This window comes from Lepidochelys kempii, chromosome 1, assembly GCF_965140285.1.
Source record: "Lepidochelys kempii isolate rLepKem1 chromosome 1, rLepKem1.hap1, whole genome shotgun sequence".
NCBI lineage: Eukaryota > Metazoa > Chordata > Testudines > Cheloniidae > Lepidochelys > Lepidochelys kempii.
Genome location: NC_136380.1, coordinates 339,212,726 through 339,229,893, shown reverse-complemented (window position 1 = coordinate 339,229,893; position 17,168 = coordinate 339,212,726). Strand labels below are relative to the sequence as shown.

The 17,168-nt window shown below is 48.6% G+C and overlaps 1 protein-coding gene across 2 annotated transcripts in view; it reads left to right on the top strand.

Moving 5' to 3' along the window:
• Positions 1-9,901: 9,901 nt before the first annotated feature.
• Positions 9,902-17,168, top strand: part of DHTKD1 (dehydrogenase E1 and transketolase domain containing 1) — a 49,183-nt gene continuing 41,916 nt past the window's right edge. Inside the window, exon 1 of one of the 2 annotated variants that reach the window (XM_073328752.2) lies at positions 9,902-10,108. In XM_073328752.2, the coding sequence (XP_073184853.1) occupies positions 9,952-10,108 (157 nt within the window). In that variant the 5' untranslated portion in view covers positions 9,902-9,951. Of the gene's footprint in view, positions 10,109-16,689; positions 16,871-17,168 lie in introns of those variants that run through there. The other variant, XM_078851184.1, reaches the window with a different exon arrangement.

The window sequence follows — 17,168 nt, the reverse complement described above, 5'->3', positions numbered from 1 at the left end:
AGTATTCATGTTCATGAACCACTCCAGACAGCTTGACACTGGTATTGGTACTCTCTTCACTGAAGCTGCCGCCAGCTGTGCAGCCACGAAGAAGTTGCCTCTGACGGATCTACTTGTGCACAGCGCACAGTTTGTGGACATAGCTGCAAAGTTTGCACAAGTAGGGCCAGCTTTATCCAGGGTGTAAGTCTATTGACTTCAGTGGTGTTATACCAGCGAGGAATCTGGCCTGTACTCAGAGCTGGATTTAGGAGAAGGCGATCCCAGCAAGCGCCTGGGTCACCGGGCTTGGAGGCACCTGGCTTGGGGTGCTCTTTTTGTTAGCAACAAAAATAAAATGTTTCAGGTATTCCATATGTGTATTCATTTTACTAACCTCCTAGAATGTTCTGACCTTTTGTAGAATCTTGTGGTACCTTCCAGACTCTCTGACAACTACATTTTCCATGACCCTCCTAGAATGTTGTAAGCCATCCCCTCACAGGTATTTAAAGGATGGGGTGTTGCTAGTCAGTCAGTGAGATATAAGAATGAAGTGAGAGTCCAGCTGTGATATTGGGAACCTTGTTTTATTGTGAAAGTGTAAGTAACAACTGAAAAGGGACATAGCTACCAAACCCCTACTACTTTGATGAGAAGCTGCCTCGATTTCGTTGTGGCCAAGAGAGACAATGGTTTTGAAGATACCATCATTGCTGCCAAAAAAAGGTATAAAATTTAGCCTGTCTTCTAGGAAACTCGTATTAACTGGAAGAAGAGAGAGTTTGATTACAAGGGCAGAGATGAGGTGATGGGAAGCTCAGAAGAAAAATTCAAAAGGGTGTGGTGGTTTTTTTTGTTTGTGTTTTTTTTTCCTCACTCGTTGACACTGCTCGAGTGTCCATCAAAGAGAGGTTTGAGCAAATGAAGCACCATGAAAAGATCTGGGGGGGGGGGGTTGTATGGCAATAGTAAGCTGCCAGCAAAAAAAGAAAACACTCTTGAACAATTGTACAGACCTTCATCGGACACTGACACATGTGGAATGTTCAGATGTCAATGATAAAGACCTGTATGCCAATTTCAACAATGTCCATCAGATTTTGCAACACAAGAAGCACTCTCCTCTCCAATTCATTCATGATGCAGAACTGAAGGACACTTTTCCTAATGGGAGGATTCTGCTCACGCTGCCAGTCACAAGTAGTGAGCGTAACCTTTCAAAGTTCAGGCATATTAAAACATATCTTTGATGATGGCCGATAAGAGACTGACATCGCTTGCTACTTTATTGCTTGAAAATGCCATTGGCCAGTCTTTGGATCTCTCTGGTGCTGTGCTTCAATTCACAGGGGCAAAGGTGAGAAAAGCAATCTTTTGAACTAAAGGACTAGGGTTAACATTCTAAGGCTGTTACCTACCGTAACATTATTTACCCAGTGTTGGTGCACGGTTCAATATCTTCTTAAAATTAAAAAGTTTCTGTAAGCTTAGAGGAAACAATTGCTGCTTTTATATATTTATATTGCTGCTTATATATGGCATGAATAAATACAGCTTTACAGATCCAAGTGTGCAAATGTTATCTTCTATAACAGGGATAAATCATGCATGCAAATCCGTGCATCAAAGTCATGAAATGGGCTACAAATGCAATAAAAAAATAAGGTATTAAAAAATTTAAATGGAAGACACTCCTCGCCTGGGGAGCCACTTGGTCTAGGGCCAGACCTGCCTATTCTTTTTGCAGAATGATTTGACTGTGTTGCTGCCTTTTCAACATGAGGAAGATGTGCTGTCATTAGAATTCCTGAGTAGAAATAAAACCCCTCTCCTTAGTCTCTTATAAGGGGGGATAGTGGTTTATGGGAAGATCTGTTTTTAACTGAATGGGAATTTTATCCAATAGCTTTTATTCCTGAATTTTATGGGTAGCCCTGCAACAGGGGAGGAAAAACTACACCACAGAGGGAGCTCCTGCTTGGAGGGTGGAGGTAGGGAAAGGGGCAGGGACTGGCTTGGCAGTGTTGAATCTCTAACTGCAGAACAGCAGCAAGGCCCTGTGCAAAAGTAGGGAAAAGGATCTGAAGTACCAGTAGTCACATTTGGCTTTTCCAGGCCATGAGCAGCTCTCATCAGAGTCCTAGATAACCTTCAGGACTCCAGGGTACGGCAACTCAACTGAATCTCTTCACCTTGGAATCAGAGAAAGACCCTTTGTCCATTGGAAAGTAACAAATTCAGAGATTTTTAAGGCCAGAAGGAACCATTGTGATCCTCTAATCTGAATGCCTCCATAACACAGGCCAGAGGATTTCCCTGAATTATTTCTTTGTTCAAGTCCAGTAGCTGTGGTTGAACTACTAGAACATATCTTTTAGAAAATCATCCAATCTTGATTCCATCCTTTCCAGTGATGGAGAACCCACCACAGCCCATGGTAAGTTGTTCCAATAGTTGATTACCCTCACTGTTAAAATTTGCATCTTATTTCCAGTCTGAATTTGTCTAGCTTCAATTTTAAGCCACTGGATCTTGTTTTACCTTCTTCTACTAGACTGAAGAGCTCCTTATCGAATTTCTGTTCCCCGTATAGATACTCGTACACTGTGACTAAATCAACACTTAACCGTCTCTTTGATAAGCTAAATAGATTGAGCTTCTTTCAGCTGTGCCATTTTTTTGCCTGAGATTAATGTAAGGCTGATAGGCCTATAATTACCTGGGTCACCCCATTTACCTTTTTAAAATATTGGCACAGCATAAGCTTTCTTCCCATTTTCTGGAACTACCCCAGTGTTTAAAACCTTATTGCAAATCCACACTAATGCTCCAAAAAGTTCCTAAACCAGCTCTTTTAAAACTCTTCGATGTAAGTTCTCCAGACCTGCTGATTTTTAAAATAATGTAGCTACCATTTAACATCTTCCTGAATTACTGTCAGAGTGGAAAGTGTTTCATCATCACACGGTGTGAAAATACCATCTAGCCTTTTCTTAAATACAGAAAAGAAATATGTATTGAACACTTCACTCTTATTTGCATTATTGACAAATCTACAATTTCCACCTAGTAATGGACCTATACCAGTCTTAGGGGGCCTTTTGTTCTAGATATTCTTTAAATACTTCCTTCTCCAAACCTCCTTGTCCTTTTGCTTCCCTTATCAATTTTCTAAAGTTCCTAACTTCTAACTAATAATTGCTATCAGCTTCTCCTTTCCCATTTGTTATATATTGGTGGCTTTTTTCTTTTATAAATTGTATTGCTGCTTTCATTCCCCTTAAGACAGGCTATATTTTTAAAATGCATAGCCTTCCTTTTGAAATGTGGTAATCACTAAAATGTTCCATATTATCATTCACATTTTTGTTTAAAATTTTTCTGCCAGCTGATTTGTCTCCTGTTGCTTTCAGCTTTGTTATATTGGCCTTTTAAAGCACCAATTATATATATTGCCAGTTCAGATTTTATTCTGTGTGACAGACCCCCTGGGTACAACCTGGAACTGTGGGACTCTTTGTGCCCCCTTAACTCTCCAGACTGGGCTGTCTTTCACGATGCTGTGCTAGTGACAAGCAGCAAACCCCTCTGAGTGCTGTGATCACTAAGCCAACAACATACGGGGACACACCAAACTAAATTGCATGAATACTCTCAAAGCCAAAGAGAAAAATCTCCCCAGCCCTGCACCCCAGAAATGTACCATCTTACACGGCTCAAGACCTTCTCTTGAACAATGCAAGCTCATTAATGAGTTTGCCACTTCGTCAAGGATAGTGGACATGCACCAGCATTTATAATTTGAGCAGATTCCCCAAGCACTCCAGACAAACTCTCTGGTAAGCATAAAACATAGATTTTTTTAAGTGATTATAAGCAGTAGGCATAGAGGTCAAAGTTGGTTGCATAAGAAATAAAACTTAAATCGCAGTCTAAATTCCACACTTTATCAGACTAAGAAAAATTTGGATCAAGTCATTTCTCACCCCACTAGGTGTTGTAAGCAGTTCACTGTTCTTAATACACAGGCTGAATTCCTTGCTCAACCTAGGACCAGTCTCTCCAGTTCAAGGTTTTTTCTTCCAAACATTCTTGTGGCCTTCAGAGTAGGTGGGGGAGGAGAGAGGCTCTGGACTGTCAGACTCCAATTTATACCCCACAATCCATGGGCATCGAAAGATACCATCTCAATCATACAGTCAAGGATCACATGTTCTATGTCCCCTGCTGAGTCACTGGGTTAAGCAAGCTCCAATGTCTATGTGCTTCGGAAAGATCCTACTGGAATAGTGGATTCTCCTGAATGGATTATCAATACATGCATGGCCAGCTAGTCCTAACGTAAATCTATCGTGGGGATGTTAGTTCCTCTGTTGTTGCCACCAAAAGACCAGCTGTGGGCATCTGCCAGACTCGCAACATATATCAGCAATACACACATAGCATAACTTCAGATACAATGGTAACATATAATTCAACAGATCATGACTTCTCAATGATACTTCCCAAGGCATACTTTTGTATAAAACATAATCATATCACAGTGGTGAATATGCGGGTTTCAGGGTGCTATTTTGAGGTACAGAGTCACATTGTGTTTTTACATAAAATGTAATCAAGTCATGATCACTTGCACCTAAGCAAATGACTAACTTTTAGTTCTGTGAGATCAGCTCTCCATCTCTGAAGATGAAGTCCACACAGAATTCCCCCATGACAGCTATAATTTGAGTTACAAAATTGTCATCTAGAATTTGTAGAAATTCCAAGGATATTTTGTTACTGGCAGCATGAGACTTTCAGCATATGGCATTCAGACTGAAGTCCCCGATTTTTTTTTTTTTTTTTTTCCCCCTCTACTCATTATAGATAGGTGCTTAGGGAGCCAGTCATTCTGCTGTCTAATTTGTTTGTCTGTCTGATCTGTAACAGACATCAAATAGTAACCTGTGACACATAATGAACACAGTCCTAGCCTGAGACAATTGCATTTAATGTTTTGTGGAAGTTATTGTTTGAGCTAGCCTTGAAAGCATGAAAACTTCACATCACTATAATGTTCTTTGGACTTTTGTATTGATAAGTATTATTTGTTTGTTATTGGCTTACTAGCGGGGGTTCCCTGTGGAATCTGGAATCACCACAGGGTGATTAATGCAAAATCCCAAAGCTGGTTATGCAGATACAAAACTGAGTTTAGCCCGACAGAAGGTCTTGGTTTTTGTGTTTTTTTTTTTTTTTTTTTTTTTTTAAATTCGCAAATGGACATGACCTCTTGTCCGAAGAGGGACTCCATCTCTTTGAAGGGTTGAAAAGACTGGAGCGTGCCAGGGTCCCCATAGAACTGATGGTTGGTGGGAGCATGGGTGGCAGGCATCATAGCCCGGGGAAGGCTGAGCCTCCCCAAACAGCCTGGCGTGGCCCTGCCCACACTCTGCCCGCTGGCCCTTTCCTGCAGTGAAATTCCTTCCCACTCTTCAGTAGTAGCCCAGGTTGGCTGGGGCGCACCAGTCTGCCACTGAGACTCAGGGTGGCTGGTGTTTGGGGCCATGGCTGCACTGCCCGCCCAGTGCTTTGGGGCTGAGGGGCACTTTGGGGCCGGGGGCCTGCCTGGAGCACCGGGACTGGAGGTGCTCAGGCAGCCCAGAACTGGAGGGCCCAGGGGCTGTGGTGTGGGTGCTCTGGGCTCCTATGGGGGAAGAAAGGGAGGGTGAGGGGCAGGATCTTGGGCAGAAGGGGAGGGGCTGGGTGCTAGCCTCCCACAACAGCCCGTTCACCAGCCACCAGTGGGTGGAAGGCTCCTCGTAAAGTGTTTAGACTGTTACTGTTTTAGATGTTTTCTCTGACTGCATTTGTCCTTAAATAAAGATCTGGTTTGTCTATGTCATTTTCCCTGGAGGGGGAAAAAAGGTGAAACTGTAGGTGCTGTACATCTGGGGAAATTCTGCACCAAAAGTTTTAAAATTCTGCAAAATTTTGCATATTTTATTTGTCAAAATAACACACTATAATCATGCCCATTTTAATTATTTTGGAAAGTTATTTCAACATATCTGTCAGTAAGTATGTCTGTAACGATACAGACTAAAAAAAAAGATTCTGGTAATTTTCTTTTGACAAATAGATTCCTTACTAGGCCTATGAATACAGAACTTAGAGTAATACAATTCTATATTGTAATTTAAATGAATTTCCTGCACCTAGCAGAAGCAGTGCAAAGGCTTGGCAGTGTCAGGGGTGAGGGAGAGGCTAGGACCCTGGAGTGAACCTGGAAGGTTGTTGGCTGGGGGCGGGGAGAAGTATGGAACAGGTTTTCTGTGGGGAAGGGCAGGATTGTTAGAGTTAGGGAGCCTCCCCCACGCAGACCCTGGCTGATCCCAGGCCTCTCCCATTCAGTCAGGCACATCTGCCCATCCTGAAACTCTCCACCCCAATGGTTCCCTGGAGCACCTCTCCCCGATCCGGCCCTGCACCCCTAATCCCATTCAGTCCCTGGCTCAATGCTGTCACCCCGCTAGCTCCTGAGCCCACGCCCCAGTCTGTCCTCCCCCACTAGGCATTCTGAACGCCAGTCTGTGACCCACCCTCCCCCAACAGCTCCATGTGCCCCACTCTGTCCTAACGTGGCTCCATGGGCCAGGTGCTGTGATGAACGTCTATTCCTGGGGGAATTCTGTGCCACTTTGCGAGCACAATTTTTTTTCCCCCCCACCGAAAATACATTCTGCCCCTGAAGTGCTGCAGTTCCGCCTTTCGTCCACCAGAGGCCGCTGTGGCACCAGACCAGCCTGCAAGCATTCATGCTGTTGGCTGTTCTGGTGCCACAATGGCCTCTGGTGGGCAAAAGGCAGAACTGCAGCACTTCAGGGGCAGAATGTATTTTCTGCGCGTGGGGGAACTGTGCAGGACACATGAATTCTGCGCACGAGCAGTGGTGCAGAATTCCCCCAGGAGTTGTGTTGAGTTAGTCAAACTTGTTCAACAAATCAGAGTGCAATAGCAAGCAGCTGCAACTTAAATCCCCAGTCTGAAGGCAGAGAGACATGGGTCCTCACCCAGAGAGAGGCAACAGCTAGGGGCCAGGGACCTGAGACTTCAGAAGGCATTCCTGCCATGGACCACAGAGAATGGGCTAAAGGTGCAGTTACCCTGAAACTGTGACACCCTATCTTGTGCTTTATCTGTTACAGCATTGATCTATAAGCATTCAAGATCACTTGCTTCTGGGTAGTTAGTGACTTTAAAACAGGTAATGCCATTTTTTACCCACAGTGCCATTCCCCCTTTGGGAGGTCATTCATATGCTTTTGAACAGGACAGTCCTCTTTTGGATGGTTTGTCCCCCATCCAGTACTGGGACAAAACTGGATGTGGTTTTGTTGAGTGAGACTTACTCTGAAACCAGACAGAGGGTGTTATCTTTAAGAGTGCACCACACTGCCCCCTCTGGCATAACCTTGAACACACTACACATGCAAAGTCAGGCCAACAGGGGTTGTGTGGTGTGCTTGTAAAGATGATGCCTCTATGTGGCATGACCTCACACAATCTTCATGTCCCATTGACAAGGTTAGGGAGCTCCTGTACTATGCTGACTTTTGTGGATTTCAGTGGTGTTTTGATTTTTTTAAGTGCCATGATGCTCAGTGTTGCAAAGTCTAAATCCCTGTGTGGATCTGGGCATGACCTGAGAATATACAGGGTACAAGCTGTCTGCAATATCTAAAAATCAACCAGATGATGATGCTTTTCTAGTTCTTACTGGCAGAGAGTCCTTTACAATCTGTCTATGCTCTTCTCCCGCCCCCCTCAATAAAAATGCTGCCACATTTACAGAGCTTCTGAAACTTTGGTGTCCTTCCTAGGTGCTGGTGAAGAATACTTAAATAAAATAGTTACATTTTCCTCCCATTAAATATTAATGGATAATCACAGGCAAGTACTTTTTGTGCAAATCATCTACTGCCATTCAAATCTCCCTGCAGCCCTGTGCTTTTGCTCTCCATAACCACATTAAATCTGACCCCGGCTTAAAACTGGCAACTGTGTCAGAAGGGAAGAAAGAGTGAAACAGGAGGAAAGCAACTGGGGTAATGATGATTATAATAATCTTACCTTTGCATAATACCTCTCATTCTAATGTATTTTCTTAATTATAATTACCATTAAATTATCTGCAGGATCAAAGCACAAGGTGAACTGGTTGTAGAGAGAGCCAACACGTTTCTTAATTATGTTGATACTACATCAGTGGTTCCCAACCTATTTCACATTGTGGGCCACATATGCAGCTATGTGTTATATGTGCTGTATCCACACTATATATACTACCTGTGTAGCTCTGAGGATGCCACATGGACCACAGTTGTGGGCTGATTGGGCCACAAACAGCCCATAGGTTGAGAACCACTGTACCACATCATTTTTGCATCAATAAGAGTATGAGCTTCCATAGTTCAGAGACAAGAGCACAGACTTGTTCACCTTTTATTAGATAAAAGAATGTGGGTTGCGGAGCAGTTTTGTTTGTAGCAGGTTCTGGGAATTTGTTATGGTTCCCAATGCATGCAACTCAGAAAACATTTGGGAAGCACTAATCTGTTTGTGACTGTCCTTTCCTGTTTCAGTTTGGGGTAAAGGGAGGCTGCATTAACTTCCTTAACTCTGTTTGCAGCCACGTTCTCTTTCTGATCTCACAGTTTTCTTAGCATTACCCCCAAAAACTGCTCTTCCCAACAAATTCTTCATCTTTCTAAAGCTGGGGCTGAGGGGTTTGGGGTGCTGGGGAGGTGGGTTGGGGTGTGGGAGGGGGTGAGGGGTGCAGGCTGTGGAAGGGAATTAGGGTGCAGGAGGGGGTTGTGAGCTGGGACAGGGGTTTGGAGTGCAGGCTCCAGCTGGGTTCAGGCAGGTCACAGAAGCAGCCAGCATGTCCGGCTCCTAGGCAAAGAGGCCCGGGGACTCTGTGCATGGCCCACACCTGCAGGGCGCCACCCCTGCAGCTCCCATTGGCCGCAGTTCCCACTCAATGGGAGCTGTGGAGCTGGTGCTCAGGGCAGAGACAATGCATAGAAACTCCCCAGTGCCTCGGAGCCAGACATGCTGGCCACTTCCGGGAACCCCGTGGAGCCAGGGCAGGCAGGGAACCTGTCTTAGCCCCACTGTGCCACCGACTGGACTTTTAGCAGCCCGATCCACCAAAAGACCTCTCCTCTACCATCAAACATCCTGCCCTCAAACCAGCCAATATTGTACAAAATACCTCTCTGTTACTAGCCATGTGCCTTATAACGAAATACCTCTCCCACCCAGTAACCCTCTCCCTGCAAACCACGCACCATTCACCAGGAGACACCCTTCCCCTAACAACTAAATACTTTTCAACATGGCCCTCCCCACAAGCACCTCTTCCCCCATCAGATCACATACCCCCCACAAGCCACATAACCTCCCCCCAGTCTAACACTTCTCCCACCAGCATACACTTCCCCCCCAACAGACCCTCCCCCCACAAACCACATATCCCCTTCCCCCCTCAAAACACCCCTCCCCCATCCGGTCCCATAATCCCCACAACCCACCTGCCACTCCCCAAATTTAACACTTCCCCCCCCCCCAACATACCCTCCTCCCCAAACCACATATCCCCTAACCCCCTCAAGCCCCCCCTCCCCCATCAGATCCCATAATCCCACCAACCCTTCCCCAAGTCTAACATTTCTCCCCCCAAAGCCCTTCCCACACCACCACCACTCGTTCCCCCCCCCCAATCAAATCACATCTCCCCACAAATCATGCCCCTCCCCCTGCATCCCATGCCCCCCTCCCTCCTTCTATAAATGGTCCCTGCCCCTTTAAATGCCTGCTGGCATGGGCGGGACTAACCGCTCGCCCGCGAGGCGCGCCGGGCCAATCCGTGCTGGGGGTGTCGGCCGCTGCCCCGCCGCCGCTTGCCCAGGGCCGCGGAGCGCGATGGCTGGGGCGGCGAGGAGCCTGGCGATGGCCGGGCGGGCCTGGACGCTGCGGCGCTGGTACCGCACGGAGCGGGGGGTGTACGGCTACAGGCCCCGCAAGGCGGAGAGCGGGGGCGCCCCGGAGCCAAGCCGGGTCTTCGTGGGCGGCAGAGCAGGTGGGCGAGTCCCCCGGCCCCAGCGCGTGGGGTGCGTCTGTCTGTTCCGGGGGGTAGAGAACTGTCCGTCCGTCCGTCTGTCTGTCCGTCCTTGGGGGGCACTGTACTGTACTGTACTGCTCCAGTGGGGAGGCGGCTGTCTGTCTGTCCGTCCTTGGGGGGGGGCACTGTACTGTACTGCTCCAGTGGGGAGGCGGCCGGCTGTCTGTCCTGGGGGGGGGGGCACTGTACTGTTCCAGTGGGGAGGCGGCCGGCTGTCTGTCTGTCCTGGGGGGGGGGGGGCACTGTACTGTACTGTTCCAGTGGGGAGGCAGCTGTCTGTCTGTCTGTCCGTCCTTGGGGGGGGCACTGTACTGTACTGCTCCAGTGGGGAGGCGGCCGGCTGTCTGTCTGTCCTGGGGGGGGGCACTGTACTGTACTGTTCCAGTGGGGAGGCAGCTGTCTGTCTGTCCGTCCTTGGGGGGGGGCACTGTACTGTTCCAGTGGGGAGGCGGCCGGCTGTCTGTCTGTCCTGGGGGGGGGGCACTGTACTGTACTGTTCCAGTGGGGAGGCGGCCGGCTGTCTGTCTGTCCTGGGGGGGGGCACTGTACTGTACTGTTCCAGTGGGGAGGCGGCCGGCTGTCTGTCTGTCCTGGGGGGGGGGCACTGTACTGTACTGTTCCAGTGGGGAGGCAGCTGTCTGTCTGTCTGTCCGTCCTTGGGGGGGGGCACTGTACTGTACTGCTCCAGTGGGGAGGCGGCCGGCTGTCTGTCTGTCCTGGGGGGGGGGCACTGTACTGTACTGTTCCAGTGGGGAGGCGGCCGGCTGTCTGTCTGTCCTGGGGGGGGGCACTGTACTGTACTGTTCCAGTGGGGAGGCGGCCGGCTGTCTGTCTGTCCTGGGGGGGGGGGCACTGTACTGTACTGTTCCAGTGGGGAGGCGGCCGGCTGTCTGTCTGTCCTGGGGGGGGGCACTGTACTGTACTGTTCCAGTGGGGAGGCGGCCGGCTGTCTGTCTGTCCTGGGGGGGGGGCACTGTACTGTACTGTTCCAGTGGGGAGGCAGCTGTCTGTCTGTCTGTCCGTCCTTGGGGGGGGGCACTGTACTGTACTGCTCCAGTGGGGAGGCGGCCGGCTGTCTGTCTGTCCTGGGGGGGGGGCACTGTACTGTACTGTTCCAGTGGGGAGGCGGCCGGCTGTCTGTCTGTCCTGGGGGGGGGCACTGTACTGTACTGTTCCAGTGGGGAGGCGGCCGGCTGTCTGTCTGTCCTGGGGGGGGGGCACTGTACTGTACTGTTCCAGTGGGGAGGCAGCTGTCTGTCTGTCTGTCCGTCCTTGGGGGGGGGCACTGTACTGTACTGCTCCAGTGGGGAGGCGGCCGGCTGTCTGTCTGTCCTGGGGGGGGGGCACTGTACTGTACTGTTCCAGTGGGGAGGCGGCCGGCTGTCTGTCTGTCCTGGGGGGGGGCACTGTACTGTACTGTTCCAGTGGGGAGGCGGCCGGCTGTCTGTCTGTCCTGGGGGGGGGGCACTGTACTGTACTGTTCCAGTGGGGAGGCGGCCGGCTGTCTGTCTGTCCTGGGGGGGGGCACTGTACTGTACTGTTCCAGTGGGGAGGCGGCCGGCTGTCTGTCTGTCCTGGGGGGGGGGCACTGTACTGTACTGTTCCAGTGGGGAGGCAGCTGTCTGTCTGTCTGTCCGTCCTTGGGGGGGGGCACTGTACTGTACTGCTCCAGTGGGGAGGCGGCCGGCTGTCTGTCTGTCCTGGGGGGGGGGCACTGTACTGTACTGTTCCAGTGGGGAGGCGGCCGGCTGTCTGTCTGTCCTGGGGGGGGGCACTGTACTGTACTGTTCCAGTGGGGAGGCGGCCGGCTGTCTGTCTGTCCTGGGGGGGGGGCACTGTACTGTACTGTTCCAGTGGGGAGGCGGCCGGCTGTCTGTCTGTCCTGGGGGGGGGCACTGTACTGTACTGTTCCAGTGGGGAGGCAGCTGTCTGTCTGTCTGTCCGTCCTTGGGGGGGGGGGCACTGTACTGTACTGCTCCAGTGGGGAGGCGGCCGGCTGTCTGTCTGTCCTGGGGGGGGGGGCACTGTACTGTACTGTTCCAGTGGGGAGGCGGCTGTCTGTCTGTCCTGGGGGGGGGGCACTGTACTGTTCCAGTGGGGAGGCGGCCGGCTGTCTGTCTGTCCTGGGGGGGGGCACTGTACTGTACTGTTCCAGTGGGGAGGTGGCTGGCTGGCTGTCTGTCCTGGGGGGGGCACTGTACTGTTCCAGTGGGGAGGCGGCCGGCTGTCTGTCTGTCCTGGGGGGGGGCACTGTACTGTACTGTTCCAGTGGGGAGGCGGCTGTCTGTCTGTCCTGGGGGGGGGCACTGTACTGTACTGTACTGGTCCAGTGGGGAGGCGGCTGTCTGTCTGTCCGTCCCTATGTCTGTGCTAGGGTGACCCCATGGCAAATGTGAAAAATGCAAGGGGGGGCAGGGGCCAAGCGGTGCCTATATAAGAAAAAGCCCCAAACATCAGGGACATAAACTCGGGACATCCGGTCACCCTAGTCTGTACTGGGGTTGGTTCACAGCCTCGTTTCTCTGCCTGCCCCTGGTGTATCTTGAGGAGGGGCTGCCTGTCCATGCCGGTTCTGGGGGATGCACCCCTCTCTCCTGAGCTAGCCACTGTGTGTGTGTCGATGGCTTTCCCCGAGACGGGGTCTGCCTTTGCCCACCCCGTCCTGAGGAGCTGTCGCTTAGGGTCCACACTGCGAAGTGAAGGTGTGATTGTAGCCCATGGTGAACATCTCCCTGTTAGCGTTAACGAGGAGCTAGCACGGGGAACAACAGCAGTGTAGATGTGGTGCCAGGGGCTTCAGCACAGGCTAGCAACCAGAGTCCCAAGCTCTCTGGGGGCTTGCAGTCCGGAGGCACAGTTTAGGTGAGTAAAGACATGCTCGAAAGGTGTGGTCCCACTACTTACCCAGTGCCAGAGCCTTTCCCCTCTGCAGAAAAAAATGCCAAGAGTGGGGAAGGACTTTGGCAGGTGGGAAGCAGCAGGGAAAGGAATGGGAAGCTCCCTGCAGCTGGAGCCCTTCCCAGCTGCAGGGAAAATTCCCAGCAGCTGGGGGAGAAGCGTAGGAAAAGTCTCCACTAGCTCCCTGCTAGTAGGGTTGCCAACCTCCCAGGATTGTCCTGGAATCCCTGGAGTTAAAGATTAATCTTTAATTAAAGATTACGTCATGTGGTGAAACCTCTAGGAAGACATCCAACCAAAACTGGCAACCCTACCTGCTGTTGAAATCTTTCTGTAATGTGACAAGGAGCCTTTCTGCTCCTAGAGCCTTTGTTTTCCCCAGTGAAAGGCTGGTATCAAGGAACTACTAAAACTTTCCCCCAGCTGTTTCCTCCCCTTTTCTGTGGGGAAAGACTCTGAGGGGGAGAGGGGGCTGAGGAGGGCTCAGCCTTTCCCCACTGCCTCTCCCCTGCCAGAGACTTTCCAGCAGGAAGCTGCCAGAGCTTTTCCCTGCTGTCTCCCCACTTCCAGAGCCTTTCACTTGTGGCATGTGGCTACGCAAATGCTATACACCTTCGCCAATGGTATGTAGTGTAGATGTAGTCTTAGATGCAACATCTGTACTTCTGTGTTGCATGAATAATCCCGTGTTATATGGTTTTTACAGTGTATGACTATGATTATTTTTCTGCAGGTGACAGGGGACATTCAAAACCTTTGGAAAATCAGGGTCTCAGAGTTCAGGGAAGCTGGGCTGACTAATCAATGGCTTTGAAATCTTGGCTGCAGGCAGTCATGAATCATTGGCTGGCTTTACTGATCACCTGACTTAAGTGCCCGCTGAGATCCCTACAGGGATCTGTACCCTCTGGCACCCTCAAACTATTCCCTCCAAGGAGAGCATGAAGAGGTGGCTCTTGCAGTATTTCCTGGACCACTGGCCCCCTGTCTCTCAGGAGAGTATTATGAGACTCTCTGTGTAAAGTGTTTCTGTCAAAACCAACATTAAAAAGGGGGGAAAGAATTGTTCACATTGACCAGTCATATTAAAAGAAAGTAGTCAAAGGATAAACTTGGTGTGGCTGTTTAGAAGAAATGGAAAAAAGAACCGTTTATTTTCAGTAAGGCAGTTATGGCTGTCATGAGTGTTACTCAGGGCAAGATTAGCTGAGATTCCAGAGCATTTGCCTATTAATCATTCATCTTGGTTGGTTCTGATGATCCTGAAAGCCCTATTCATTACTTCATTTGATCCTATGAGTATCTCTGGCTGAGAATCTGGGTGGAAGAAGTTATGGAAAGCTAATTTGTGTGATGATAGTAGTGTCCTTTGCCTGTTCAATGGGCAGATATTTTGGCAACACTTTAGGCTGGTCTCAAAGATTCACTCTAAATGGTCAGCAGTAAGATCTATCGTCTAATCAAATCCTGCTGGCAGAATTGAATTTTAGAATGATTATCAGTGAAATAACTCTCATGGAGTAAATCTGCACTTGGAGAGTTCCTGCTACATATGAAGTACATATTTTACAGGGCTTAACATTTTATTCGACAGACATTGGACTGAGAGAGTGACTTGACTAAAGATAAGTTTCTCCTGTAGCAACATTCTGGCTGCCCTGGTTGTAACAAGATGTTTTAAAAATAGCATTATGATTATTATAGCAGACAACATATGATTTGATCTGAGGCTCTTGAAGGTGGAGGAATATTATTCCCATGATACAGCTGAGGAAACTGAGGCATCAATTAAGTGATTTCTTCAATGTAACATGGCTAATCGGTGGTAGAGGCAATAAATCAAATCTCCCAACTCCTAAACTGTTGTCTGATCAGTAAGCCTCCTTCCTCATATTTAGGGAAAGAAAGTTAATGTTTTTTCTCTACTGCTTTTTAAATTTAAAATTAAATGTTTTGTCTCTGCAAGAGTGGAGCAGGGAGAGTGACACTTTGCAAAAGGAAAATACAGATCAGTCAAGCAAGAGTGACCTGTTTGGACACATGAGTTTAAGGAAGCACAACAACAGAGTGGCTAAAATTGAGAGTGGCTAAAATTGAGCTTGGCAAACAATTGAGTTGTGTTGGAAAACAAAGGACTTTAGCCTCAAATACTGTTTGTGCAGCATCTTTCTGCAGGACAAAAATTCACATTAAGAACAAAATGTAAAATGAGCCATTTGATACAATTGCAACAGACCCTTCTTGTTGTTTTAGTGATTAAAGGTTGACGCATCTGGTCTATGATGTTAGTTTGCATTTAGTAATATTGTATATTTGATTTCAAGGTCAACTTAATTTTTCGGACAAACTTTGCTAATGTGACAATTTCTGACCTAAAAACAAAGAAGGTGTCATTTTTAGACGCTGCTGATGTCTAATTGCAAATACAGGACTATGGGTTATTCTTCATAATCATCATCATCATGTTCCTATTATGCCTCTGGCATTTAGGGCAGTGACAAAGCTCCTCTACTCCTGTCTGTTTCTGGAAAGTCTTTCAATGGTTCCCCAGCTGTGCCCCAGGTTTTTCAGCTTGGCTTCCACAGCTCTTCGCCATGTTGTTTTCGGGTGGCCTTGTTTTCGCTTGCCTTCAGGTGTCCATCTTCTTGCCACTCTGGTGATGGAATCAGTTTCCATCTGAAGCTCATGAACGATCCATCTCCAATGCCTCCTGGCAATGATGGTGCTCAGATCCTCTTGGCTGCACTGTGTCAATAGATCTTGGTTTGAGATTGTTCTGGGCCAAAAGATACGGAGAATTTTTCTGAGACAGGTTGTATGGAATGAAGACAGTTTGGTCATGTCATACTTTCTCATTCCCCAGCATTCTGCATTATAAAGTAGTATTGAAAGTATGCAGCTCTGATAAATCTTGAGTTTGGTTTGGGTTATTGGGTGTCATTTTTTTTATTTATTTTATTTTTATTTTAAATGAGCTGGATGAATAATTCTGACTAACTTATTTGGATTTTTATTTTCTGATTAGAAATTGTCCTTGAGCAGGTCACCATTTTCTTGGGTGTCGTTTTTGTTTTTGTTTGTTTTAAATTGTTCACTGACTAACTTGAGCAGCTACTACTCAGTTTGCAGTTTACATGGGGAAAAAAAGCATGAAGGCAGCATTGCCCAATGCGGGGGGAGGGATAGCTCAGTGGTTTGAGCATTGGCCTGCTAAACCCAGGGTTGTGAGTTCAATCCTTGGGGGATTGGTCCTGCTTTGAGCAGGGGGTTGGACTAGATGACCTCCTGAGGTCCCTTCCAACCCTGGTAATCTATGATTCTATGATAAGAGTAAGGAATGAGTGTGGCAGTCAGGCCCCTGGATTCTTTCTGGTTTTGCCACTGACTAGCTATGCAACGCAATTTCTTTGAGATTTGAAAATCTAGTTGACTCTTCTGTTACTGAAGAGCTTGCAAAAGGTACAGATTCTGAAGTTAGAATTTAGCCTACAGTTTTGTTGATGGTACACAGGGCAGAATCCTGCTCTGAATCACATCATTCTCTTGATTCAGCAGAGCTAACAGGAATAAAAGCTTGTATTGTTCATCCAGGGAAGTCAGTCTTCAGCATGTACATATATTCTTGAAGGAATTCTGCATGTGCAGAATTCATGTCCTGTGCAGAATTTTTCTTTTCTGCACAGAAAATATATTCTGCCCAAGAAGTGCTGCAGTTCCACCTTTTGCCCTCCGGAGGCTGCTGTGGCGCCAGAACAGACAGCAGTGGCTGACCAGCAGTAACAGCCAGCTGCATTCATCACACCTCCCTGCCTGTGGAGCCAGGTTAGGAGGCACGGGATATGGTGGGGACAGACAGAGTGGGGCATATGAGGCTGCTGAGGGGGAGGGGTGTCGCAGGCTGGGTTTCAAAAGGGCTAGTGTGTGGGGAGAGGGCTCAGGAGCTAGGGGCTGAATTGGAGGGTGGCTGCAGGCCCACGTGGGGATGGGTGGTGTGTAGTTGAGCTGCAGGGCCACATTGGGATGGGGACAGATGTGCCTGACTGAATTGGAGAAGCTAGGAGTCAGTCAGGATCTGCATGCAGGAGGCTCCACAACTTTCTAACAGTCCCTTCCCTCCTCC